The sequence below is a fragment of the Pelecanus crispus genome, chromosome 8 (assembly GCF_030463565.1).
Source record: "Pelecanus crispus isolate bPelCri1 chromosome 8, bPelCri1.pri, whole genome shotgun sequence".
Classification (NCBI taxonomy): domain Eukaryota; kingdom Metazoa; phylum Chordata; class Aves; order Pelecaniformes; family Pelecanidae; genus Pelecanus; species Pelecanus crispus.
The window spans coordinates 27,783,747-27,811,540 of NC_134650.1; the positions used below are offsets into that span (position 1 = coordinate 27,783,747).

At 40.2% G+C, this 27,794-nt stretch overlaps 1 protein-coding gene across 2 annotated transcripts; it reads left to right on the top strand.

Moving 5' to 3' along the window:
- The first annotated feature begins 2,294 nt into the window (after positions 1–2,294).
- MBTPS1 (membrane bound transcription factor peptidase, site 1) lies at positions 2,295–27,794 on the top strand. Of its 2 annotated transcripts, XM_009481017.2 has the most exons (22): positions 2,295–2,700; positions 3,893–4,150; positions 4,579–4,782; positions 5,156–5,266; positions 6,567–6,676; positions 7,058–7,174; positions 8,185–8,252; positions 8,860–8,962; positions 9,716–9,867; positions 10,859–11,020; positions 11,595–11,739; positions 12,775–12,963; positions 13,561–13,733; positions 14,742–14,857; positions 17,091–17,247; positions 18,125–18,249; positions 19,268–19,345; positions 21,781–21,921; positions 24,325–24,456; positions 24,995–25,121; positions 25,820–25,950; positions 26,986–27,794. In XM_009481017.2, the coding sequence occupies exons 1-22, from the start codon at positions 2,514–2,516 to the stop codon at positions 27,180–27,182; spliced, it is 3,183 nt and encodes a 1,060-aa protein (XP_009479292.1). In that variant the 5' UTR covers positions 2,295–2,513; the 3' UTR covers positions 27,183–27,794. The 2 variants fall into 2 exon arrangements, with proteins under 2 accessions (XP_009479292.1, XP_075572012.1); XM_075715897.1 differs by lacking the exons at positions 17,091–17,247; positions 18,125–18,249.

The following is a 27,794-nucleotide window of genomic DNA, read 5'->3' on the forward strand; positions in this document are numbered from 1 at the left end:
GGGGCAGCCCCTCCGCGCCGTGCGCATGCGCGCGCCCCGCAGGCAGCTATGGGGCTCTCGCGAGAGCGCTGTGGTAAACAGTGCACAAAATGGCGGCGGCAGGCCCGGCGGCGGCGTCGGCACGGTGAGTGCGGCGGGAGGGAGTGCGGGGGAGGAGAGCGGGACGGTGGCGCTGCTGCTTCCGCCGCGCCGCTTCTGTGCGCGGGCTGGGGGGTGCGCTGTGTCGTCAAGCTCTGGGAGGCGCGGAGCGGGGCGGGCAGCACCCGGGCCTGAAGCACCCGGTCGCCGTTCCCGGTGCTCGCTCCTGGTGCTCGCTCCCCCTCGTCTCTGGGGCTGCCTTGTCCGCCGCCGCGCCCCGGGCAGCTGCAGCGTGAAGTCATCCCCAATCTGCGGCCGGCGGTCGCTCCCCCTCAGCTTCTCCCGGCCGGGGGTCGGGTTGGGAGCGCCGGCGCTGCCCCGCACGGCGCCGGCTGCTCTCGCTGGGGCTTTAATCTTGCCGGGGCGGCACTAATGACCTGCGTTAACGGGCCCAGAGTAGAGGAGTTTACTCGTTCGATGGCTGTGGCGCGGTGGGCGGGAGCAGCAGCCAGCGGCCCCTTCCCGTGGCACGGGCAGAGCTCCCTGAACGGGATGGCTCCTCCGCTGCCCGGTGGCCCGAAGCTGCGGAGGGAGGGTGCCCGCAGCCTCCGCACCTCTCTGAGCCTCTCTCAGCCGGTAATCTCTGCGGAGTTCCCATCGCTCGGTCTGGGCTACCCTCACATAAGAAAACCCCGGGAGTAACTCCAAGCATAGCTCTTCTAGGGCATGGGCAGGTTGGCAAGTTTATGTTCCTGTCTGGCTCCACCCAGTAAGGGTGTTAAACAGCATAAAGTTGTGAGCATGCTGTTCCTTTGCTCTTAGTTTCCATCGTATTTCAGCATCATGCTTACATACAATCTGTTATCAGCCATAAGAATGTTTGTTTAGCTCATTTGTGTAGTTGATCTTTTATTGCTATAGGGGTTATAAGCCAACAAAGTGATAAGGTAGGCAGAGCTCAGCCAAGATCAGCAGTCAATGTAGTGTAACTGTATCTAGTTTAGGGATAAAGAAGAAAATTTGTAATCACAAGCAGTTCACAGTCTGTCATGGTGTTGTCAGTCGGCTAGAAATAGAGGAGAATTCTATCCTTGTTATAGGGAAAACCTGAGAACGCTAAATAAAGTTAAATAAAAATGAAGTAACAGCTGTCACTTGCAGACTTGATTCATTCTGTTGTTGTGCTGTGAGGTCAGCCCATCATTTTCCTAAACAGTGTGAATCCCCTAATAAGGCTCCTACTTTTCAATCCTGGTCACTGCAGCAATGTGTAGTTCTGCTCTGCTTCTCTGCATGTTGTGATAGACCAGATGACAATGTTTCTTTTCACTCATCTCTTAATGACTTTTTATCTATCAATTACTGGTTAAGTGTTTGGAATTTAAAAAAATGCTAGCATTGCAATTTTTCTCAAATGCTTCCTTGTACCTTGGAATGTAAAGGGAAGAAGCTTGCCCTCCACATGAAAACCACTTTCAATGCTTTCCTTAACTTCACATGATTACATCTGTAACCCTAGCCCTTATTTTCTCAGGTGCGCATGTTGTAGTAACTCACATTCCACCTCAGGAAAATTTGAAAGACTTTTTTCACGCTGATTTTCTCTTACAAACACAGGGACTGAAAGTTTGCTTCCTGTAGTATCTTTTGTCCTTACCAGCCCTTAGCATAGAGTTTGAATTTGAGTCTCTGTGTGTAAAATGAGGTACCATAGCAGAATTTCTATTTGCCACATTTCTGACTGGAAAAAAGGCACCATGCTTTTTTAAGTGTCTGTGGATACTTTTTATCACGTTAATATTTTATTTTGCACTTTGCTTTTTCCTTGCCATGGGCCTGGCATGTTGATTTGTTCTCTTCACTCCACTTACACAAAGGGTGGTAGAGCTTGGTTGTCACTGTTGCCTGTTCTATTGCCAGGTTAATGTCTGAGTGTGTTCCACGTGTGTTCTGGGTGAGCAATGAAGACTTGAACGTTTGTGAAAAATTACTAAATGAAACACAGGAGCAACTTTTTCCATATTATTTCCAATACTAACTGCCAAAGGTGTCTATGTTTTGTGGTTTTTCAGGCTATACATTTGCACAAATGTGAGTCTAATTATTTTCTATATTGCCCTGCCTTACAGGTTGGCTTGCAGTCAGCTTTGCTAATTCTTCTAGGGAGTTAACTTTGCCATCAGAAATGGAGTACAGGACTCAGCTACCACATCCTGAGTGACCAAATCCTTTAATACAAAATGGAGAAGAAGCGTAGAAAGAAATGAACCTGTTTATAAGGCTTTACCTCAAAAGACCATGAAATCTCTACTTATTTTGGACACAGCTTTAAAAATATCCAGTTGATCAGCACAGTGGAAGCAATGTTTACTGAAACAAAAATGAACTAGATTATAAAGAAGAAAATTGTGATTTGAATATATGGAATTTTTGGAATGAAACCATTTTCTTCTATGACCATGAAGTTTGCAAACGTCTGGTTTGTTCTGGTTGTTATATTACTCTGTGGCAAAAAACACTTCGGTACCAGACTAGGGAATTCCTCTCATGAGGCTCACATATGTCCTGGATGTTCTCGCCTTACTTTGAAAGTGGAATTCACTTCAACAGTCGTGGAGCATGGTAATAGAGAGTTAAGCAGTAAAAAAAAATATCCCTGTGAAGTTCAAGTGTATGTTACTTATTTGTGGTGTTTGTGCAATTGTAACATTCAGAGAGTTTCTGCAGAAGCATATTGTCTGCTAAATTCTCTATACTCAAAAAGAGAAAGAGATTTTTTCAAAGGTTTTTGGTTTAAGTGGAGACAAGACTCAAAGAATGAGAGAAGGAAGAGAGGGGGAAATAAAGAGGATGTTAAAAGTGAAAATAGAGTGTGAAGGCTCAAGTGGGCAAGCCTGGTCACTTTGGTGTGTTTAGTAGCTGCTTGTTTTGACCCAGCCAGTGGTATGGTTGAGGCTCTTTTACGAAGTGCAGCCACAAGTTGGCCTTGAAGGGATTAGAAAGGCAAGAAACTTCTGTGGGTATGTTCAAGAAAAAATTTGGAAGCAATAGTACATGCATGGAAAAATTGCAAAGATAACTGTGAAGGGAGCAGATGAAAGACAAAGCGAGGCAGATGTCACTGATGAGCTGGCACAGGATAGCAGTAGGATGTGTTGGCCCTGTGTCCACTTAGTGCCTCAGGTACCTATAATGTTTCCACAGTGAGGCTGTATGTGTGCCTGGGTGCTTACAGGCAGGACGTCCATAGTGACATTTCTGTGCGTAGTTAGCCAAAGACTTACTGTAGCGAATGTGGTGGTGTGCGCTGGGACTGAGGTCCACTCACAAATCACTAATCCAGATCAAGGACTGGATGTTGGCACTGGCTTTGTGCTCTGTGTGTGTGGTAGTTGGTATCAGTAATTTGCAGTAAAACTCAATACCATATAAAGGCTAGATGTCTTTAAATCATACACGTCAAGAAGCATATTGAATTGGCATATCAAGCAGTTTGTACTGCTGGATGTAACAGTAAGCCTGTTACCTCTCCCCTGCTCTGCCCCCATCTTTTCAGCTTTCCATGATATTTACAATTATACCTTCCTTTCAAAGGTTTTTATCATATTTTGCAGATTTCCTGATGAAAAAAAAAAAAAAAAGCCTTATGTCGTGCAGAAATAAATTGCAGGTTTCTAAAAGCAACAAAAAAGTGCCTCAAATTGTGATTATTTGTTCTGGATAAAGGAAAAAAGAAATATTTGGACCTTTGCAACGTGAATGTGTGAGTAAGCTGCTTAGACATCGGTTCTGATAAGTTGTGCTCTTGTTCCAGAGTATATTGTGGCTTTTAATGGATACTTCACAGCTAAAGCTAGAAGTAAATTTATTTCAAGTGCACTAAAAAGTAGTGATATTGAGAACTGGAGGATTGTACCTCGCAACAACCCAGCCAGTGACTATCCTAGTGATTTTGAAGTTATTCAGATCAATGAGAAACAGAAAGCTGGAGTACTGACACTGGAAGATCATCCAAACATCAAGCGTGTAACACCTCAGCGGAAGGTCTTCCGATCGCTCAAATATTTGGAGTGTAAGTAATTTTCTGTGTGGTTGCATGAGACCTGCTTTGGAAAAGTCTTCTCAGCCTTGTTTCAGACCATCAGCTTAGCATTACACAAATGAGAAGTGCTCTACAGTGTTTATTTAATTTACAGAAATCTATTGTTTTGCCTATAAAATTATCAGGGTCTTGTCATACCTTTGTTAAAGACATGACAACGATTCCAGCTACAATGTAGAAACATTTATTTCGCAGCAGTCAGTTACCAGAGACTATGGACGACTATATTGCTAGTTGATAAAATGGAAGCTTTTACTGATTTTGATCAGAGAAGATGGATACTCACTTGTCTAAAATTTTTGTGGTAACAATATGATGTGCATTATTTGCATAAAAAGCTAAACTTTTGTGGTTTTCCTCATACTGTATTTTCTTCTCTTCATCCTCATTCTGCATAGCTGATCCAACGTTGCACTGCAATGAAACCAGGTGGACTCAAAAATGGCAGTCGTCTCGTCCCTTGAGAAGAGCAAGTCTTTCTTTAGGTTCTGGTTTCTGGCATGCAACAGGTCGACACTCAAGCAGGCGTTTGCTGAGAGCTATCCCACGCCAAGTTGCTCAGACCTTGCAGGCAGACGTCCTCTGGCAGATGGGTTACACAGGTATGCTTTTGTCTGTTGGCTTAGAACAATTACTTTCTTTAAAAAACACAAGTGAAGTGTAAGGACAGGCTAATTGGCTCCTATGTGTTAATCTCTCATTGGGTGCCAGTTCCAGAAAGATTGAGAAATACTTTGTTTTGAGATGCATTGTATACTTACGGAGTGCTCTTCTGTGTATGTGTGTACTGTACTTAAGAGAAATTGGTCATATTTATGATCTGTGGTTGAATTTCTGAATTGGAATATGTTTTCTTTAAATCTATAACTTAATTGAGCTTGTAAATTGTATGCTACATTAAACATAAAAGTTTTCTTTGATGTGATAGATTTGCTATGAAGCTGAATCAGAAAAAGCGATGCTTTTCTATTATAGGTGCTGGTGTAAGAGTAGCAGTGTTTGACACTGGTCTGAGCGAGAAACATCCACATTTCAAAAATGTAAAGGAGAGAACAAACTGGACTAATGAGAGAACCTTGGATGATGGTGAGTTACTGCGCACAATTGACCAACTATTCCTGACACTGGTGTGTTCTGTTTTCCATTGTACAACTGCTGTTGTTATTAACATCTGTTGAAACTGTATATCTTGCAATTTTAAGCTTAATTTTGCAGTGTCCCGAGCACTTTGTACTCATACCAAATTCAACAAAAAGTATTAAGGTTCCAGAAGGGTGTTGCATAAATCTCCTTTGAATCATATGTGGCGTTTCATCATAGTTCTTGAAAAATGTCAGGGCAAGAAGACATTATGCAGACATAAGTATATTGTCAAAGTAGGTGGAGGTGAGAGCAAACCCCACAAAACTGTTTCTTTCCTGTTCCTTTTTATGTATTCTGCTGTTTCACAGTGCATACATATTTCCATACTTACGAGAGAGTATTTGCCTTCTTCATTATGCAGTCCTAAACTAATCAGAGTTTTGGCAGCTTCCTGTACGCTTTTTCTAAGCTTAGTTTTCTTAGCTTTTTCTAAGCTAGTTTTCATCAACAAACACTGTGCTGGCTCATGCCATTCAACATTCCAAAGAACTTTTTATTTTCTGCAGTATGTTTGTGTTCCTTTTTTTATATGTTACCCCTAACTTGCCCTGACCATATGCTTTCGCAGATTATTAACTTGATATGGTCTGGGTCAGTGAATCAGCTGGCAATTTAATCTCTTTAGAGTTCAAGCCATACATATATCTTGCTCGGTCTTGTGTGCACCTGTGTCATATGTAGTACTTCTTTGCATTGTAGCACTTGCTTTTGGTAGCACTTTTTATTAGTTTTGTGCCCAGATGATTGCTGGACAGTCCCATAAAGCAAAAGCTAAATTATTTTTTGAGGACAGGAAAAAATGTGTTTCCTTGTCTCATTTTTCATCCTTAAAAAAATATGGTTATTGCAGAGTCAGGATAAAAATCTTTTAAGAAGTTTACGTAAAAATACGTTGGCCTTGTGAGTTGCATTATTCCAAAATAACCTTTTTCTCTCATGATTGCTTTGTGTGGCTCTTGATTTCATTGGTAGCAATCAGGAGTGCGTAGACTGGAGTATGTATCACTCAGAGTTTCATCAGCTGGTTGCCTCGCTACACAGTGCTGGAAATTCTGGCCCCACTGAACCCAGGAGTAAAATATGATTCAAGAAGACTAGGACTGAACCCAGTGTTTGTGGTTTGTTGTAAAGTCTGTTAGATTGATGTGATTTTTGGTACAGGTGGTGTTTAACAGTACGAATCCTTGACGATGAAATGGTATGTCTGCTAACAGCTTATTTTGTTTCTTTCTCCCTGTGATAGGTTTAGGCCATGGGACTTTTGTAGCTGGAGTGATAGCCAGCATGAGAGAATGCCAGGGATTTGCTCCAAATGCAGAACTGCACATTTTTAGAGTGTTCACCAATAACCAGGTAGCTATTTTACATGTGTTTCAATTTCTGCCTTTCCAGATTAACGCTGTATTAATCCTTTCTTTTGGTACTATTGCAGGTACTTGTAAATGTTGATGTATTTTCTTTGATAAATGAGAAGGATACGTAAAAGAGACTTTACTGCAAGATGTTTTACAGTTTCCAAATCTGGTATATTTTTCAGAAATAATGTGTGGAAGTCTGATCTGTATAGTGTTGGAGCAATCACTCAAATGTACTGGGCATTAGCAATACTAGGATGCCACTGTCACTTTTGTGCTTTATTTCAGTGTTGTTTCTCCTCTCTCTCTGAAGTCTGTATCGTCATGGAATCACTAGATTTTCCAATGATAGCTTTCCCCCCCCCTCTTTCTTACAAAGGTCTCATATACATCTTGGTTTCTGGATGCCTTTAATTATGCAATTTTAAAGAAGATAGATGTATTGAATCTAAGTATTGGTGGGCCAGACTTTATGGATCATCCGTTTGTTGACAAGGTTAGTATGAGGAAGTAAGGTGGTCATGGTGTTTATATCCCTCACACAAACGCTGAAGTTGCAGAGCTACTTGTTTGCCACAGCTGCTGACAGGTTCTGGTGCTGCTGACAGTTTCTGTGGAGTTTCATTTACATGAGAGAAATTTTGTACAGTATACAGGCTTTTAGGAATATATTTAAGGAATGAATTTAAAAAAAAACAAACATAACTCAAATATTCACCGAGCTGTGGAAGCATGCCCTTTTACAAAATGCTGTATGCACTGCTAGGAAGCATGACTCCCAAGCAGGCAACTAAGTGGGTCCTTAACAGAAGAAGCTTAACTGAAATCCACCCTTGGTTTTGTGGTTTTTTTTTTTTTTTTTTTTTTTTAAATCTCTGCATGGTTAGTTTATTTCATGGTAAAAATATGGATAGTGTGAATTTAGCAGCAAATTGCTTAAGAAGAAATAGGTAAAAAGTACAGGTACTTGATTCAGCTATGTGATAAGAGATTTGTTTCAGGATAAAATGGAATTAGGTTTTTGTCTTTGTAAATGTCATGGTTCCCTGAATTGTTGATCTGTCTTTCAAAACCACTAAGTGAATTAATTTACATTTTTAAAAAGGATAAAATCTTTCTTTGTAAAGGGTAATTAAAGGGATTTGAGGCATAGAAATTCTTCCGTTTTTTATGATAACCTGCATTGAAATCTAGTTCGACAGCAACTTCACTACTCTCCCCAGAGTATTACTTGAGGGGATTCAGAGTAACTTGACTTTGGCATCTGGAGTACTTTGTTATGGACAGGAGTTTTTCCTTTGGTGTAACCTAAATACATACTGTCAGCAATGTTGCTGTTGAGGCTGGGTTATTGGTCACATAATCTTAAGAAAGTTTGGAACTTAATATACCGGTGAGATGTATTTTATAAGTCTCAGTAAGAAAGGGGGGTTGGACTAACCATTTGCTTATGTCAGGCCCTATGGAGCGTATGTTTGTTAGAAAAGTCTCTTCATTTTTTTGTAGGTGTGGGAACTGACAGCTAACAATGTCATCATGGTCTCTGCTATTGGCAATGATGGCCCTTTGTATGGGTAAGTTTCAATGACCACTTCAAAGAAAAGCAAATATGATGTTGTATGTTTTTGGAAGTAGTTGTGCTCTGTCAGGAAGTTTTCTGTACTCCTCCTTTTTTCTGTAATCTGTTTATAGAAAGTGACTCAAGTTAAACTCTTTCCACTGTCTTTATCACTTGCTGTAGTAGTACAGCAATTTGTTGTACTTAGCTAAATATTTTTCATTGAAACAATGGAAAGTCAGTAAAAGAAGAGTGGCAGTACTTCCAGCTGACATTTCCCTGTTAGTGTGAGCAGACATCTTTGGGTGCTGATCTTGAGCTTAAAGAATATAGAAAGGATCAAGCCAGAATGATTTGTGGTATATTTCTAAAATAAATGCCTAAAAATAGATTTTGTTTTGTGTTCAAGATACATGGTTTGGTAGTTACTAACTGCCTGAAAAGTTGCTCTCGCTTGTAAAGTATAACTTTGTCAGGTAGGACCAATATTTGTTTCTGTGGAGGTTAAAAACAGTGTCTGATTAAAAATCTGATGGCAGCACTTCCGTTATCAGGATAAACTTATGACAGTGTCTTGTTTTTTTTTTTTTTTTTTTGTCTTCCTATCTCCCAACTTGTTCTAGGACTCTCAATAACCCTGCTGACCAGATGGATGTGATTGGAGTAGGTGGCATTGACTTTGAAGATAATATAGCTCGCTTTTCATCAAGGGGAATGACCACTTGGGTAAGATACTTTGACTATGGCCAGCCATAGTTGCAGCCAAAATAAGGTCCTTGGGAAGGGAGCCGCTTTTGAAGGGGTAATCCCATGCAGATGGTTGTGTGGAGTAACCAGTGATAAAAGATTTCATCAGAGTCCAGAATAGTTAAAGACTGTAAGTCTTTAAGGAAGAAGCTTAATGTTCTTTGCAGCATTTCTCATCATTAGTCTTGACCAGTATTGACATTCTTGATGTATTTGTAAAATGTGCAGTACCTTTTGATTTACGGTGAGGACTTGCCTGTGCAGTTAAATCTGCAAAAAATGAAGGCCTGCTATTGTCCTTGCTTTAGTTTAAAAATCCTAGGATTTCCGGATACTACATGTAACATTGCACTTATTGCCTGTTGAACTGAGGTGATGGGTACTGCACAGATGGTTTCAGATGAGATTGCATTGTGATCTTGATTAAGGGGACTATTACATGTTTCTGTTTGTGCTGCATCTCATTCGTTAGCCAGGTAGCAGTATGTTTATCATTTTGTCAGTGGTTTCGTGCTTAGCATAGATACTAGAGCAGTCAGCAGTACTGTTGACGTTGAAACACTGAGAACTTGTCCTAAGCAGCTTGAGTCCTTCTTTAGGTGTTACTTGCTATTCTGTTAGATGATTCTCATCTAATTTAGTTGATAATTCTACTTCTGAATGACCTGCCCAGATGAAGCAACCAGTGCTCATTATGTATTAGGGCACTAATCCATCCATTTTCTTTCACAGGAGCTGCCTGGAGGTTATGGTAGAGTGAAGCCTGATATTGTTACTTATGGCTCTGGAGTGAGAGGTTCTGGTATGAAAGGTGGATGCCGCTCTCTCTCTGGGACAAGTGTAGCATCTCCTGTGGTAGCAGGTGCTGTTACTTTGTTAGTAAGGTAAGTCTTAAATAATAATCTCTAAAAAGATACTGATGCAGGAGGGTCATAAAAGGCCCTTGAAGACACCCACCAAATGAAGGTAAATTGTGTTTAGATGTAGGAAAACAAACTCGGAGGATAAAATCAGGGTGGTTCTACCTGAGACATTACCATGTCTGACTAGCTCTAAATTTCTTGGGAAAAACTTGAGAAGTGTTTTGAAAAATAGTTACATCTTTGAAATACAACTAGGGAGAACAGTACTACGAAGTAATTTTGTCACATTTTTTAATCATTTTGAATTGCTGAGCTTCTGTCAATTGTGTTAGAAGAGCAGCTGCTCAAAGTAGGCACCTGTAGCAGATAATTATCTAAGCACTTGTAAATTTTACAGGATTTAGGGTTTTATGGCTGTTATCCGGTTGCATAGGTCATCTGTTGCACACTGAAGAACTTGAAAGGAAGGTGGGAGTTCCAAGTCTGTATTTTGTGTTTGTCATTGCTGCTACATAAGGATGAGACGAACATTTATTTGAAAAACACGCCAAAAATTCAAAGTCGTCATCATATTTCCTCCCTAAAATGGTGCATTTTTCTTTGAACAGCAAAGCTATTTCCACCCCCGCCCCTGCAAAAGAGTCATGTTGTGAAAGATATCAGCAAGTTTCCAGTTACAGAGGCTTTGATTTTCTGAATATTTTATTTAGCATGTAAAGATACTGCCCTGATTGTAATGGCTGCTGGTCATGGAGCCCATTGTAAGGGGAAAAATTAATGTGATACTAGTTTTTAAGAGAAGTGTATCAGAAAATTGTCACTCTTCTTCAGCTGTTCCAGTGAGAAATCAAGTAATAATAGACAAATATGAACTGTAGATGTCGCTCACAGTAACTTGATTTTTGATTGTATTCTCTTTAAATTAAATGACTGTTAAGGTGAAATGGTAATCAGGACTAGCTAGAAACTGGAATAAAGGCCACCTAGTGTGATCTATTGTTTCCTATTTCAGCACAGTTCAGAAGCGTGAAATGGTGAATCCAGCAAGTATGAAGCAGGCACTTATTGCGTCAGCACGTAGACTTCCTGGAGTCAACATGTTTGAACAAGGACATGGCAAGTTGGATCTTCTGAGAGCTTATCAGATCCTCAACAGCTATAAACCGCAGGCCAGGTTAATTTTAATCCTTAATTAATCAATGATACACTATGATCTGCTGTATTTCTTTTCAGAGAGCAGGTGATGCATGTGTAACTCAGTTGGGCAATCTGTGCTTATGCAATAAACAGAACTTGCACAGATCTTATGTAATCCTGAAGCATAAATTTTGACAAGAGAATGGATGAAAAGGTCAATGTATTTTCTGCCAAAGTTAGAGCAGCGTAGGGGATGAAGTGTCTATGAGAGCTAAATTTACTTTCTCTTCTAGCCTCAGATGTTATGAATAATGTAACCTAGAACACAAAGGAAAAGTACTTAAGTTTTACCTTTCCAGAATAAGAACATTCTCACTGTGCTGAAAAGTTTCTCTTCTTTTGTGAAAATCTTTTCATAAAACTAAAAAAGAAAATTAGAGGGGGAGGGAAGAAGATTTTGAGGCAGATTTGGGAAGTGAGGTGAGAGCTTCATAGAGTAACTATGACTGGCATGTTTTATCTGTAATTTTTTCATAGTTATGTATAGTGGCATGTTCTTCCGTTTATTGATTTATTTTTTTTTAAATTTTACCTCTTCCATCCTGCTGTAGTTTGAGTCCAAGCTATATTGACTTGACAGAATGTCCCTACATGTGGCCCTATTGCTCTCAGCCCATATATTATGGAGGGATGCCAACCATTGTTAATGTTACTATCCTTAATGGTATGGGAGTCACTGGGAGAATTGTAGACAAGGTAAGACTTAATGTTGTTCTGAGTCCTGACTATTACTGTTGCTAAAAGCTGCCCAGAAAAGACTCTGAATTTCATAGAACAAATCAGATTTCTTACTGCTGAGAGCAAGAAATGCAAAATGCTTGATTTTAAAGGATGCACCCAGATTGGTAAGATTTGTCAACATGAGCTGTTTACAAGTTTTCAAGCAATGCATTTATGTTCTCTGATAGCATTTTAAATCTTCTGGATAGATTTTCCTTTTTTTTTTTTTTTTTTTTTTGTCTGGAGCATAGGTAATCTCAGTAAAGGATCCTGATGTTATAAATCATGCCTCTTCTGTGGGTCAAAGCGACCTGAATTTATTGACTTACCAAGGTCTGCTGCAAAACCTGTTCTACACCAGTGATGTTGAGCATGTTGGTTGACTAGGACGGCTTTTAAATTTTTTTTTTTTTTAGGGTTTAAGTAAGTTTAAATGTAGAACAGATTTGAGAATTGATGCAAGTTAAATAAAGCACCTATCCCAAAACTCTAGCCAATGTAAATAAGCTTTATTTTAACATTTTAGTGTGAATCTTGAGGTCTGTTTTAAATTTAAGCTTGCATTAAAGGGTATTGAAGCCCTGATCTAACACTGTTAGCTTATCATAATACTCAGATACAGCTGATGTAATTTGCCTGTATCTGTTATAGCAATAGTTCTCTTTGTTATTGGAAAGGAAATTTTGTGTTCTTCCCAATAAAGTCTTAGACAGGACCCCAAAATGTTGAAACAGGTGCACTTAGGCAGCATGCTGTTCCGGTAGCTTCTTAGAGAGTCCTGCCTCTGAAAAGCCTATAGTTGGATCATTAAGGCTGTCACAAATAGGTTGATTCACTGACACAACCCCAACCTTTTGGGCTTTGTGGACATTTTTTGATTTGAAATAACCTTCATAAAAGCTAAGATTTGTTATTTCTGCGTGCAGGGGAAGAGTGCAAAAATTTAGTGTGTGCAAAAATTAGTGACTGCAAATACTGTTTAACCAGTGTTCTGTATCCTTCATTTCACAGCCAGACTGGCAACCCTATCTCCCCCAAAATGGGGATAATATCGAAGTGGCTTTCTCCTATTCCCCTGTGTTATGGCCTTGGTCTGGATACTTAGCAATTTCTATCTCTGTAGCAAAGAAAGCAGCATCTTGGGAAGGCATTGCTCAAGGTCATGTTATGATCACAGTGTCATCCCCTGCAGAAAATGAAGTGAGTTCTGTGCATTTTGTTTTTTCTGTGTTAATGTTATTAAAACTGCTTCCCGATATGCAAATAGTTACTTTTTAAGGGGTTGCTCTGGTCCCATCATTTGAAGTGTAAGTTAGATTGGGGTCAGGAAATTGAAGAGTACAAGAGAACCTTTATAGTTGAGAGCAGGATTAACCTGCGAATTGGATGTGTTTTAGAATCAGAAAACCTCTCTTTGAGACAGACTTTGTAATTTCATTTGTTTATTGTGAATTCTAAGTAATGTGTTTTGAAAAAGAGATTACTTAAATATATCTCTTCTAGAACCATGCTTAATTGTTCCTGAGAAGTTTTTAAGCTTTTGAACAACTGAACCAAATCGCAGTTGTAACATATTTTAAGTATTTTACATTCTGAGTATAAATATAAACTGTTGAGTGCAAAAAAAAATACTATGGTGATTTAAGGCAAAAGTCATCTCTTTGTCTCCAGAGCTGGTACCAGTGACTAAAGGCAGATTTGATACCTCCATTTTTTTTGTCTTCTACAGTCTGCAGTTAACTGGTGAATGTTCCTGTGGGGAAAAAGGGTTTCACTGTAGTTTTTTCTGTCTTTCAGTCTAAGAATGGTGCAGAGCAGACTTCAACAGTGAAGCTTCCAATAAAAGTGAAGATTATTCCTACTCCACCTCGTAGTAAGCGAGTCCTTTGGGATCAATATCATAATCTCCGTTATCCACCAGGATACTTCCCCAGGGATAATTTGAGGATGAAGAATGATCCGTTAGATTGGTATTTATCTCAGGTTCTATTAAATCAGTATTTCTTGTTTGTGTGTTAATGATACGGGATAACTTTGTTGAATGCCAGGGAGCTCTGGCCTTTTTCAGTGTGGCATGGGATTATCTTTTCTAAGAAATCCATGAAAAGCACTTGGACTCTGCTTGCTTTTGGTGCAGGATTGGGGTTTTTTGTGCTCTATGGTTTTATTCACATGAAATGAAAAGCTTTTAAAATGCACATTTAATACACCGAGATTTTTGTTTGGCTTTCAAAGTGTAGCATTTTTCTTTTCTGCCCTAATTTCTCCCAGGAAGTTAAGGGGGGCACTTTATTAGCCACTGCAGCATTCACTTATCAAAAATACTTGAGAAATTTGAAAGACTGAATCCTAAAGAAGAAACCCCTTGTGTGTTGAGGGAGACTGTCTTCAAAGCAGGGCAAGGCTCAGCTGACCTGTTGGCTTTCATAGATGGAGAGGGAAACCATCCATAGTAAGAATCACGCAACAATGTATAAGTGAGGATTAATGGTGTCAGTGACCAAGACACAGGCTTTTGGAAAGCTACTTGGAGGATGCAGATATGTCAGATGGACAGGAACTCTGCTGAGTTTCAGCAATTATTTACAGGTGGTCCTGTGTGCTTTTTCCAGTTTGTAGTTAAAACTCCTCTTACTGGTGCTTGTGCGAGGAGGAAGTCCTTGTGAAGAACATCTGGTTTTAATGCAGCAGTGTTTCTCTATGGTACGATGCAAACATGTAGAATTATGCTTTGTAAGGAACATACTCCATCTCTAGCTTTGACTGTATTGCTAACTCTTCTCTGTAGCACTTGGAACCAGTGTCATCTGTAAAGAATTTTGCAAAGAGGAGACGGTGCATGGAAAACTACGGGTTATCATCTGAAAAAAATGGACCTTTTAGAAAGGAAACTAGGAAGTAATCTATAATTAGAGGATTTAAATTAGATTTCTGCATGCCAGATTTAAATGTCTTCAACACTCTTCTCTTTTCCTAAGGAATGGTGACCATATCCACACAAACTTCAGGGACATGTACCAGCACCTAAGGAGCATGGGATACTTTGTTGAGGTTCTTGGTTCCCCATTTACATGTTTTGATGCAAGTCAGTATGGTAAGCATGAGTTAATTGCCTTGTTCTCCATACTGTTAACTACTTCCTAAAATGGCCTGGTTTTTGGAAGACCAAAAATGTTGTGGGGAGTGCATAGAAGAATTGTCATGGTAGTAGAAAAGTATTATAACTCTGTATTATTTCTATGCTGATATTTAGTTGTGTAAAGTGTCGCTGCAGAAGCTTGCTTGTAGAGTCTAGTAGAATTAGTGCAGTTTTCTATCCTTACCATGAAAAAATGAGAGGGAAAGCCCACCTCAGAGTGGGTTAAAAGCCCCTCTGTATTCCATTCCCCAAAGGCAGAACTGTATTTGCCAAAAGATTTTACCGCAGTCAAAATGAAGCATGATGTGAATAGCAGACTAAAATCAAAAGTGTCCATTCTGTTTTGGTTTTTTTTTTTTCCCTCAGCAGTGGCCTTTTAAAACACTGGTCTTTGTGGATAGATAAAAGAGTGGGGAAGGTATTCTCTTCAACCACATGTGATAGCAAAGCAATATGTGGTTTGTTTCTTCTGTGTTCATCACGAAGGAGATTTGATAGATTTGCTAGGTAGGGGACAAACCAAGCTGTCCATGCTCTTTTCTGCTCCAGTATGCCCCTCTATTTAACCATGATATGCTCCAACAAAACCCTCGTCTCTTTTGGGCTGTGATGTTCTTCAGTGGACTGTAAAGTGAGGGTGCATTCTCCTGACAGTTTTCTAGTTCTGGAAATGTCAGTAGTAATCTTTTCTTTATCTTGATTATTCGGTAAAGAACACACCATTGCTTTTTGAGTTCAGTGGATGTGCAACTGGATACAGAAATGGTAGCCCTTAAAGAAGTGACAAAATAGTTTCTCTTCTGAGACCGCTGGTTTTATAGCTGATAGGGAGCAGCATTGGGGGACTTGTCTCTCCTCTGGTTCACCATCATTTTGTGGAGAAATGGGTGGAAAGCCTGAATCAGTTTTCTCCTACCTCCTACGCAGGATCCCAAAGTAGTAGTTCAGGATGTTTACTGTATGTTGCACTAAGTGGAGAAGAGGATTGGGTACACTTGATTTTTCATCTCTTCTAGTAGTCCTCCTGTGGTTACTCCAACAGCTTTCAGGTGTTTCCTGTGCAGCAGCCATGCTGGGGAGGGTGTGAGCCCAGTCTTACATTGTACCTCATTTGATTAGTAGTTTGTTGGGCTTCCAGAATTTCCTCAATGGGAAGAAATGAGGGGTGGAAAATGCAGTGATCTGTGGTCCATCTACCACTTTTCCCTAGTTTGTATTGTCTGCAAACTTGGTGAGGGTGCGCTCTGTCCCATCGTTCAAGTCCAACATTAACATCTACAGGATCTTTATCAGAAGGCTTTCCAAACGCAGACTGCCCAGACTTATAGAATTGGCCTGGTTGCAAGGGACTGTGAGACGTGGGGCCAGTGTCAGTGTTTGATCGGGTTGCTCAAGGTATCATGCTGCTGAAATTTGCATTGTCTAAGAGGATGGAAGTTCCACCACCTCTCTGGGCAATCAGAAATTGAAGAAGCAAAAATGGTTTGTTATTTAGGAGCAATCTAAAAGCGTAAACATCTTTTCAGGAAATAGAAGTGTATTTTTCTGGTTATGTTTTGCAGTGATGTGGAGAAGGTTGTGCTTGCTTGTTCACAGGAGTGGGAGAGGGTCATGTGGAAGTGGCAATGGCACTTTAGTCAGGTCTACTAAAATGCAGCTGTAGCTTTCAAGGTCTGACTCAACCCAAGTTTCAGAATAATTGTTGTCTACCTGGCTGCAAATGTGCAGTAGTGAGTGGAGTACCTTTTAGAATTGGAGCAGTGAAAAACCTTCTGACTAGGGTGCATCTACATTAGCGCTTTAGATCACCGGTGAATTTCCTGATTGTCCTCTTCTGCCACAGTTTGGCTCGGTTTATGGAACATTTGGGTGAGACCAAACTGCAAAATAGACACCTGAAATATGTGGGCATTCAGTTCATGAGACCATACAAGCGCGAGTCATAAGTAACACCCTTAAAAAGCATACTGTGCTGCCAAACTAATTTTTTTGATACATTTGTAGACAGAATTGTCTTATGCTTCCCATCCTTAAACATGACTTCTTTAGGTGAGCTGCCAGAGCAGGGCACGTGGACCAGATATTGTGCAAAGTGTGCGCTTGTGTTGACTTTTACATGGGTTGCGTGAATAGCGATAACATTACAGTGAACAGCCCAGTGAATTCTTGTTTTTGCTTTTACACACAGGGACTTTACTGATGGTGGACAGTGAGGAAGAGTATTTTCCCGAAGAGATCACCAAGCTTAGGAGGGATGTTGATAACGGACTTTCACTTATAGTGTTTAGTGACTGGTACAACACATCTGTGATGAGAAAAGTGAAGTTTTATGATGAAAACACAAGGTACTGATTTGTGTCAGCTCTTTGAGAAATAAAATGCCATAGAATTGACATTTTATGCGTGCATTACCCTAAAAATCCCAAATGTGATAGGCTGTACTTTAGCGCTTGCATGCTACCTGTAAGAAGAGAGTACCTGCTACTGAAGAGCATAATTGACCTTAAGCTGCAGCTTAAGGAGAACATCTTCCTATTTTATCATGATTGCAGAGGCTCCCTTGGTAATGTAATCTTCTTTTAAAGCCCAGAAGAACATTTACAATGGAAAGAAGTAAGAAATGGGAGACTGACAAAGAAAAATTGATATATTTTTACTTTCAGGGAGCAGAATAGAAAGAAAACATGGGTTGCAAACAGAATCGCCAGGTTGTGCACCCGTTATTGAAATTGTTCCAGTGTATCATATAAAGGCAAAATATGCTAATACCACCAGTGGTGAGAGAGACCCTCATAATTAACTGTAGTTGTCAGCCTGTTTTGTGTTACTGTTAAGCTAGAAAGATCTGTTCTGCAGTTTGTGAGCAAGTAACATTTTGCTTCATTTGAAAAAGGAGAAGCAAGTGATGTGACCATCGTTTTTGCCTCATCTTAGCCAAACAAAGAGCATAAGACTGAATTTCTTTCTAGCAAATTGAAGTTTTCCATGGAACTGGAATGCACAGAGAACTTTACATTAGTATTACTTTTGCTCAAAAGCATTGGTGTCAGAGAGACAGCTGCTCACATGCCCCTGGAGTTAAATAAGGCTTTGAGATGTAGTTCATTATTTAAGTGACTTTGAAAAAGTCTGCATGTGGGCAGACACCTGACTTTTCATTATACAAACTCTAGGAGTATATTCTGCATACTAATAAACTGTGTTATGCTGTAATTTTTATAGACAGTGGTGGATGCCTGATACTGGGGGTGCTAATATACCAGCTCTCAATGATCTGCTTTCTGTCTGGAATATGGCCTTTAGCGATGGGCTGTATGAAGGTGATTTTACCATGGCAAATCATGAAAGTGAGTACTGGAGTCCATTGCCTACGCAGGCTACAGTGTGTTGTTCAGAAAATAGTCTTCTGTAAGAATGAGATTGAGTGAGAGTCAAGGGAACCACTCAAATTCAGTCAAGAGAGTCTCACAAGCATGCTTAAATGACTACTTCCTTTGTAGACTGTATCTGAAAGATTTTCAGCCCACATAATGAATGTTCTCAGTTTAGGCTTGCATTCCACATGCAATACTTTGAAGAGAATTCTGGGGTGTGTCTGTATTTGTCTGGACTATAATTATTAGTTGCTGAGATGAAGCCTTTGGGTTTTGATTTTGCAATTACATAGAAATTTGAAATTTTGGAGGAAGAAAATCGATGGGGACTTTTTCCTTGGAATATGCCAATTTAGACATGCATCACAACATCCTGAGATGTTTTGTAAATTCCTGTTCTTGTGATCTTTTGAATTGTTGCTCCTGAAATGAATGTGATTGGTTTCAAGTTGAAACTTTGTGGTTAGGCCACAGGTCTGTGGCCTTACTGTTTTCAGACTTTCTAGGTCTAGCCAGTCTTTCTTTTTATCTGACCAAGTCACTTGATGTTTTCAAGCATTGTTTCCAAATCTCTGTCTTCTGACTAGTTCATTTGGAATGTCTATGTTAAATGAGAAGGCACCAACGCTGAGGTCTCTGTATGCTCACCAGCATTGACCGAAGGAGGCAGGTTCTCTGTGGTATAAATAATGGCTATTAGTGTGAAATACTACATTTCTCATGGCATTTGATTAAGCTTTTCAGTTAAGAAAGGTAATGTCAGCATCCTAAATGGAAAGGTTTGAAAGCAGTCTGTAAAGGTGAACCTGCAAAAGCTGTGCTTAGAAATGCCTTCTGTATGAATACACATATTGGTCAAAACATGCAAATTCAGAGCAATGGTCCTGGGAATGTTTTCTTCTGTGCTTGTTTTAACAGCTCACTTGAAATATGTTGGGAAGGGAGTGTCAGTCATTTCTAGTCTAAACTGCAGTTTTGTGATGTGTTTCAGTGAATTATGCATCAGGATGCAGTATTGCAAAGTTTCCGGAAGATGGCATTGTCATTGCACAGACTTTTAAGGATCAAGGTATGTGCTTCCTTGTCTGTCTTTTGTGTTTTAAGTAGAATTTTGGAGTCGGTGCACAAGCAAAGTTACTAAGTCTAAAGGTGTAAAAACAATGAATTTATAAACACATTGACAGAGTAGGTATTTTTTCATTTTGCCTGGACCATGTAGTTGATGCCTAATGGGCAGCTGCAATTGGACTCTGTATACGATGTTTATATAGTACAGCAGTATCCAAGCGTATACATGTAGTCTTTTATTGTGTTTGCTGTATGTAAACACATCTGCATGTATGTGTCTTGGGCATCTTTGGAGGGGAGGGTGTTGTGTCATAATTGTGTTACTTGTCCCTGCTTCTCACAAATTTCAAGTGATACTGAAATATATCTCCTAATGATTGCCAGATTTGGTGTGAGTGTTGTGGGAGCTGTGGTGATCTAAGGATATAGGTAAGGAAAATTTTGGTAGACAAAATGTCACATGCTAGATGCTTGTAAGGGAAAATTTTAGGCACACAGGAAGCCTGTGCTTTCAGACTTGAGTGCTGTATTCTCTGTGCATATCCATTCTCTTTAGTTTTATCATAATATCTTTTCATTTGTGAGGTGGTAATTCAGAATGTAATGGCAGCAGGCCATTTTAAAAAAAAAAAAAAAAGTGTTTTTTATGAGCCCTTAGGAGTGCTGTGTAGGACTAAATGACTGGAACTGTCCGCATGTTGCGGGACAGGTTTGTGTATATGGGTGTAGGGGGTTTGAGTGTTTGAGCAGAAGCACATGCATGGCTTCTGACATAACTCAGCAGCTGCCAGAGAAGATCAGGAAGTTCATTGTAATTTTGACTTACGATGTGCAGTAGACATGATTACCTAGTGGAGAAATCTTCTGGAACAGTAAAGAGGTCATCTGTGTGAGCCTTTTGGAGGAAACATGATACCCCTGGAATGCTGTATGCTGATGACTTAAGTATTTCCTTATGTGAGAGAGAGAGACAGAGTGTCAATTTGACAAGTAGCCTGCTAGACCTGCTTTTTCTGCTGAATCCTTTTCATTGCAATTCACAAAGCAAGGGAGCTCTGTGTTTTGCTTCTGCTATCTAAAGGCAGTGTCTCAAGTAAAGGAGGCTAAATATTTAGCATTTTAAATTTGTCTTACTTTGTTTTTTGAAATGTGTATTAGAGGCGGGAAACCTTTAAGCAAAGAACAGCTTTCTACATTTCATCTTAGTTCCTTCATGAATTGGGGTGTTTTCCCTCCTGCTGTTTATTAGAGCTTTCAGTTCACAGGAGATAAAATGATTGGATGGATTTGTAAGATACAAATGGCAGGTTTATAGCCAGGTGTACTCCGGGTTTTGCTGCACATAACAGTTCATACTAGGAAGGCTCCTGTGCTTTTTTCATCTTTTCTGTTCATTGATTATCTCAGTTATAACTGTAAATAGCTCACAAACATGTCTTTTAGGTTGCCAGTTCATTATTTGGATACTTGCAGGGCTTTCAGAGGCAGGCCTTTAAATGAAACTCCTTCAAAAATTACTCTTTACAGTATTGGTACAAGCGTTTCAGAAAAGGCTGAGAAGCAGACCTCCCAACCATGGTAGGGTTGGATGTACTGAAAACTGGCTCTGCCTGCTGGTACAAAGTGCAGCTGGGGTGAGGAGGGAGTAAAATTTGCCAAAGGTTAAAGCAGGGCGGGGGGAAGGTGGGAAAACTTATGTGAGTTTCTTTTTTTCTTTTTTTTTTTTTTCTTTTGGCTTAGGTATCCTTACTAAACAATACTTTTCTTTGTTCCTGGATTGAAAGCTGAATGGGCAAAGTGCAAGGGTAACTAGTAACTGCAGAGTTGCAGAGAGATGCAAGCCCAGCAGTCTTTAAAATGGGCTTCCCCTGAACAGCTGCTTTAAATGAGTTCAGTCAAAGCCTTTGTCTTGCAGCTGCTGCTCACAAGGAGACAGATGTTGTATTTCATGGAATGTCTCTATTCTCTTTTGTTAGTTCCATGGTAGATTTCTTGTAGGAATAGGTAGGCATGGCAGCAGAGTAAATTGGGGAGCAGTGCGCACTGTGATGGCTGATTCTTAAGTTACCGTGTCCTGTAAAATTCTGCAGAAGGACTAAACCAACATAAAGCAATTTGTAAGGCAGAACGTTTTGATTTTATACCTGTTGCTGAAAATACTAGGATTATTCATTTGAGCATGTTGAAGATAATCCGGGTTATGTGGTCTTTTTCTGCTTCTCCACCAAAGAAACACACTAATATCAGTAGGGAACTTCACAAACAGGGTCTTGGAGCAGTTTCATTTTTATCATAACATCATGGAGTTTTTGAAAACACTTTGCATAAATGTGTGACGTGAAGAGTGGCATAGTTTGCAATGTAGGCTGTGTTGACTTAAGGTAAATTGATGTTGATGCTTTGCAGGCTATGAAATTTATTTGTGCTCTGCTTTAGGTCTTGAAGTTTTAAAACAGGAGACTGCCATAATTGAAAATGTCCCTATTTTGGGACTTTACCAAGTTCCTTCCGAAGGCAGTGGCAGGATTGTTTTGTACGGCGACTCTAATTGCTTGGATGACAGCCATCGACAGAAAGGTGTGTAAGCTTTGACATGCAGGAAAAGTTATTGTCTTAAACTGACAACTGTCCTATGGGGTTTTTACAGCTCCCATCAGAGGCAGCTGTTTTCTAGGGAATTTCTAAGTGTTCCTAACTGGGGATTAATCTCACTTCTGCAGAGCTCTACTGAAAATGCTGTAAGGTGCAGTTACAACAAAAGTGTGCCCCACATAAAATAGCTTTCTGATAGATGGGAGCATTTCCCTCTGTCCCCCATAGACCCCTTGCCTGTTTTTCTGTTCCACAAGCTTTGGGGGCTGGATTTTTTTTTTGGGGGGGGGGGGGGTGGTTCGCTTCTTTGGGGTGTTTTTGTTTCCAGAAGGCACTAACAGTTACACATGCTTGATTTGAAGTTTTGAAGAGGCCATTAGGGGATCCCTTCACTTTTTCCTCAGTTGCATTTTCAGAATGTTTATGTAGTGCAATGGATTTTATCTTTTGAGTTTGTCATCAGCATGCCTTGTTGCCTTTACAATGTTTGCCTTGATCCCTTTGCAATGTTTCTTGTGACGATTTATGGTAATGTTCAACACTTCAGTTGTGCATTACAATTTTCCCATTATTCTACTTTTGACACAAACCAGCTGGTGTAAATAAGTCAGAAAGTAGGAATTTCTGTTTGGGTTTTCAAAGTGTTTGTAACTCTAGGTAGCAAGTGTGTGAGTTGTGTGTACACATGCAGTTTTTGTGATTCCCAGAGAAGCTATTCTCTCTCCCTACACACTGCGGTTGGTCCTTATAAAACGTTCTTCTAGCACTCTGACCTGACTTTTAAAATTTTTAAGAGATTGATTGGGTTTCTCCTGACGTGTAAAGTGCAGGCTGGTAGATCTGTGGCTTGAGAGGCCAAAGATAATTCAGTATGTGAGGTCTTTTTCTGCATTCCCACTGAATGCGATGTTTAACCTGAATTTTCCTTTTGTGATGAAAAGTACATTTATAATTTTTTAAGCTTTTGTCACCAACATTTTTAAAATATTTGGTTATTTAATCCATCCCTTGCCTAATTTATATACGTTTAAAGGAACTTGCTGCCTAAGGGAGCTCTCTGTTTTTAGCTCATTTCTCTCTGTCCCTAACATTTTCTTTTTCTTTGGAAGTTCTCAGGTTTCTCCTTATCTGTTTTTGGGTAGCTTCCAGTGAGTGGCCATAACACCAACATGTATCAGTGCCTTATGTGCTTGCTGTAGGTTATTGAAAGCATGTAACATAAGAGAAGATACTTAGCTTTAAATTAAGTAATAGAAAGCGATGCTTTGTGACCTCCCCAATGCTGTTAAATTCAGTGTGACCGGTGAAGCAAGAAAAAGTGGAAGGCTCTAAAGAAATCCTTTAAAATTAGCTTTTAAGTTGTGAACAAAGAGCTGTCTCTTGCAGGGACATCGGTGACTTTAGCTGAGGTAAATTCCTAACATTTGTGAATATTAAATCCTTAAAATCTGATTGACCTCTTTAAAAATCAAAGGTGAGGGTTTAAGGGACACCAGGATTATGAAGATTAATTCCCATTCCCAGCCAACTGTTCCTGGGGGGAGAAGTTCTGAGAAAAGCCATTTGCTGTGTGGTAGAAATAGCTGATAAGGCATTGTTCTACTCCTGCAAATGGAAGTTTTAAAGAATTGTGATGTTAACTAGCTGGACTGCTTGTTCTTTAGGGGTAGCTCTGGATTAAGGCAGTAGTAATTCAGGAAAATCAAAACGGGTTCATATGCTGTTGAAGTGCAACGGAAAACTATGATCATGTATATTGTGGCATTGGTTCCCAGCCTGGTCTCTACCACAGCTGCTGTAGGTACTGCTTTTCCTTTAGCTGGGATGTAGCCAGAACTTTCCCCTGCCTTTGTTTATTTGCTTTCCCAAGCTTTAAAAAAAAAAAAGTCATAAATTTCCACTGAAAACACTACCTTCTTTTTACTTTTCTTTGCAAGATATTTATTTTGTCCTTTTAAAAAATAGGTGGTTCTTTGTTTCCCTCTTAGAAATTATATCAGAAGCTCTGAGCTTCCTGTGTTTCCACACTGGAAAACCATGGTAGTTTTTGCAGGGACTTGAATGGCCTTGCCCAACCTGGAATTCCCATATTTGAGACTTGTTGTTATAAGTCCTACTCACCAAAAGAGCCTGATTTGGTACACAAGAGAAGAAGACATTTTAAGACTAAACAGATTATTTTTGTGTTTGTGTGTTGGGGAGGAGGGATTGAAAGTTGCATCTTTCTGAAATTGGGCCTAGAACTTCAAAAGGAGAATAACAAGAGCTAGAAAAACTGATTGTACTTCTAAATGTCACTGTATCCTTCTTAACAGAAAGATAATAAGACGTTTGAAATGTGGCATAATGCATGTTTTGGTTTGGGGCTTGGGGCTATGAAATCCACAGATTGCTTTTGGCTCCTGGATTCCCTCCTGCAGTACACTTCTTACGGGGTGACGCCGCCAAGTCTCAGCCATTCCGAAAACAGACAGCGACCGCCATCGGGAGCTGGCTACTCTCTCCCAGAGCGGATGGAAGGTGAGAGCCTTAACTACCAAGCAGAGCCCACAACTGAGGGAGTGTCAGGGTGGAATTGAGGAAGACCCAGGCAGACCCCTTGAGTTATATGCCAGTAAGATTAGTTTGGTGTGAGCTCTACAAAGTTCTGTTGTTTTACTAGAAGAGAGCACTTACTGTAGGGATTTGTCATGATATAGTTGTGATTCGACTAAAGAAAATGTTCTGTTCATAGAGTAGGAATTTTCAGATACCTAGTTCTGCTAGGGAGCATTCTAGTTACTAGCTACGGAGCATGTATAAAGCATTCAGTCTTGTCTCATGTGCTGCCAGCAAAACTTGGATTACCTGCCATTGCAGGTGCACAGTCTTACTGTTTTGTAAGGTACCCTTTGGTTAATTCTAACCGAGATTTAGCTGCAAGTCATCATTACTGTAAAGAGCTCCTGGTTTTACATCAGCTCTGCTTAGCTGGAGGCAAACGTTGGTAACTCTTATCTGGTAACTCTTATCCTACTGGTCTTTTGGTAACCCAGTCTGTGTCTGCTGTGAGTTGCAGGTAACCATTTGCATCGATACTCAAAGGTGCTTGAGGCTCATTTGGGAGACCCTAAACCCCGGTCCCTTCCTGCTTGTCCTCACCTGTCCTGGGCCAAACCACAGCCTTTGAATGAAACTGCCCCCAGGTTAGTATACATCTTGTATACATTTTTCTTGTAGTTATACAAGAAGTCTTGAGTTTGAGTTCAGCTGAAGAATTATTTGTTCCATCTGCTTTTGAAAGGGACAGCTGGAATGTCTTTCCTAGAGAAATACCAGATTGCAGAGGAAATAATGATTAATGCCTCATCAGTGAATAATTCTGACTCACCTCATAGCTACACTATGAAACTGAAGGATTTTAAAAATAGCCTCACAAGTCAATTCACTGTTGTGATTGAGTGATCCCAACATAGAGTGAATGGTCTTGCTTAAATCCATCGTTGGTGCATGCCTTTGAAATAGTTTCTGAAGCAGCTTCTTGGACAGCTTACCTAACTCTGCCTTCTGGTGTATTGTTTGTCAGTCACTCGAACGCAAATGCATCAGCATATAGATGCATCATACTTGTCTGCTGAGCTGCTAATGCTAACTTTTGGTAGTCTGCGTGCAAGAGAGTTGTTAGTAAATAGTTGCTGATATAAGTGTGTCCCTGTGGCATCTGAATTTAACTTTGGAGGCCTGCAAAGTGCAGAACCTAAAGAGTGGATCAGATTATTGTTTGGGTCCAAACTAGTGAGTTATTTATAGGTTCCAACTGTCACTTTCTCTATATGTTTCTACGAGATTCCTTGCATTACTGAAGTAAGTGGGCAGACACCTCTGTCTTTAAAATTTCTTCTAGCAACCTTTGGAAACATCAAAAATTACTGTCAATTGACCTTGATAAAGTGGCTCTACCCAGTTTTCGACAGAACCGACCCCAAGTGAGACCATTGTCCCCTGGGGAAAGTGGAGCATGGGACATTCCTGGAGGTAAATATTGAAAAGGGTGAAAGTTGCTGTTTTGCTTTGCTTTTTGTACAGGCTTGGGGAAAAAACCAAACACGATGCAGCCAGGAGAGGGGCCACGTGTTTATTTTCAGTTGTGAAAAAACATGCAAATAATAGTATAGCTGTGTTGTAAAAGGTTGACTGATGAAGCTCAACAGAAATTTTTGCATATGAATAGTTTATTCAGAAGAAAGCATGTGTGACATACTTGGAAGAAGATTTTTGGTGTGTGCTTTTTGGGTAGTTGAGGTTGGTTTTGGTGCTGTTCAGACCAACGTGTGTCAGCCACAGTTCCTGTCCTTGGGAGCTGTGGCTGGATAACTCCTGCTAGTTAAAATTCCTTGTGTGAACGCAGAGGTGCAGAAGCAGAGTCTAGAAGAGTTTGTCTGGTCTTTGGGCAAGGTGTTACACTAACAAATTATGTAGAGCACTTGAAACAGCATTCAGTCTAATGGCGGGGTGCTCTCCTGTACAAGTGTGACATGGCAGGCCCAGCTGGAAGTAGTTTGAAAGCCTCACACATGCTCTTTTCCCAGGCTGAGCTGATAGACCAAAAGATGCCTGTAAAAAGGAAGGGTCTGGTCCTATAGCTCATCCTCACCGTGTGTGTGCACAGTCTCTGGAGCAGGCACAAAAATCAGTTTCCTCGTGGCCTCAGGATTTGGTGTGATTTATAGAAATTACTTAGTGGTAAAATTATGGTCAAGTGTTTGCATCTCTCTTGTAATGCACAACAGAAGATTGTTGTTGCAGGGGAAATCTGAGTTATACTTTCATGTGCCCAGATAGGTCAAGGTGGAAATGCTGGTGCTTTTCTGTAATGTTAGCATCCTGTCTTGTTTTTGCTAACCAGTCTGCAGTTGTTTATCTTCCTGTCTGAAATATAATCTGATCAATAGCTGTTTCATCTTTGAACAAGAATTACCATCATGTTGTTTTGGTAGATAGCGTTAACACTGCAAAGACAGCGTAGCTCATGCGGTCGTTAGTTGCTTCCAAACCTCTTTGCCTTTCTAGGTATAATGCCGGGCCGGTACAACCAGGACGTAGGACAGACTATTCCGGTCTTTGCTTTTCTTGGTGCCATGGTGGTTCTGGCATTCTTTGTGGTGCAGATCAACAAAGCGAAGAGCAGGCCAAAGAGACGGAAGCCACGAGTGAAACGACCGCAGCTTATGCAACAGGTTCATCCACCAAAGACGCCTTCTGTATGAAAGCTCTCGCTTGCCAAAGATCACTTCCTCTTACCAGTTGCTTTCCTCGGCGATTGATTGCTCCTAGTGAAGGTGCAGCAAATGTGGCACTGATCGTACTAGTAATTCACACCTGACATCATCTCACAGTCTTTGGTTTCTGGAGAGAAAAAAAAAAAAGGACCTCAGTTGATTGTACATAAAACTGCAGCTTTAAGCAGCCGAAGCCACCAAAGACTTGGAATACTGTTTAAATGGCTGCTTAGTCACTACATATCCCAAGAGGGGGAAAATGGACCTTTTTTTTTAAGCTGACCAAACTAAAATTTATTTGTTTAGAGGCTATTTTCTATATTTATTGTTGGGGAGGGCGGGGGGAAAAGTCACTTTAAGGACCTCTGCTAAAGAAAAACAAGTGCATTTTTTTGGATGGAATGCAATTTTCTAGTACGGTATTATGCTGAAGAGTATAATGTACACCATTAAAGGAGGGAGGGGGCAAGAGAGACCAGTACAAATCAGTGAGACATACTCCTGCAGTTTATTTTTATAAAGCTAACTACCATGATGTTTTGTAATTTTTGGTCATGATTTCACCGTTGTTGGTGAAGCAGATTTTCAATAAATATGTTA

Bases quoted from the DNA above. Each gene is read 5' to 3' on its own strand.
- MBTPS1 (XM_009481017.2), top strand. From the start codon at position 2,514: ATGAAACCATTTTCTTCTATGACCATGAAGTTTGCAAACGTCTGGTTT. The intron at 7,175-8,184 runs GTTAGTATGAGG...ATTTTTTTGTAG, and splicing joins ATCATCCGTTTGTTGACAAG to GTGTGGGAACTGACAGCTAA. The intron at 9,868-10,858 runs GTAAGTCTTAAA...TTCCTATTTCAG, and splicing joins GCTGTTACTTTGTTAGTAAG to CACAGTTCAGAAGCGTGAAA.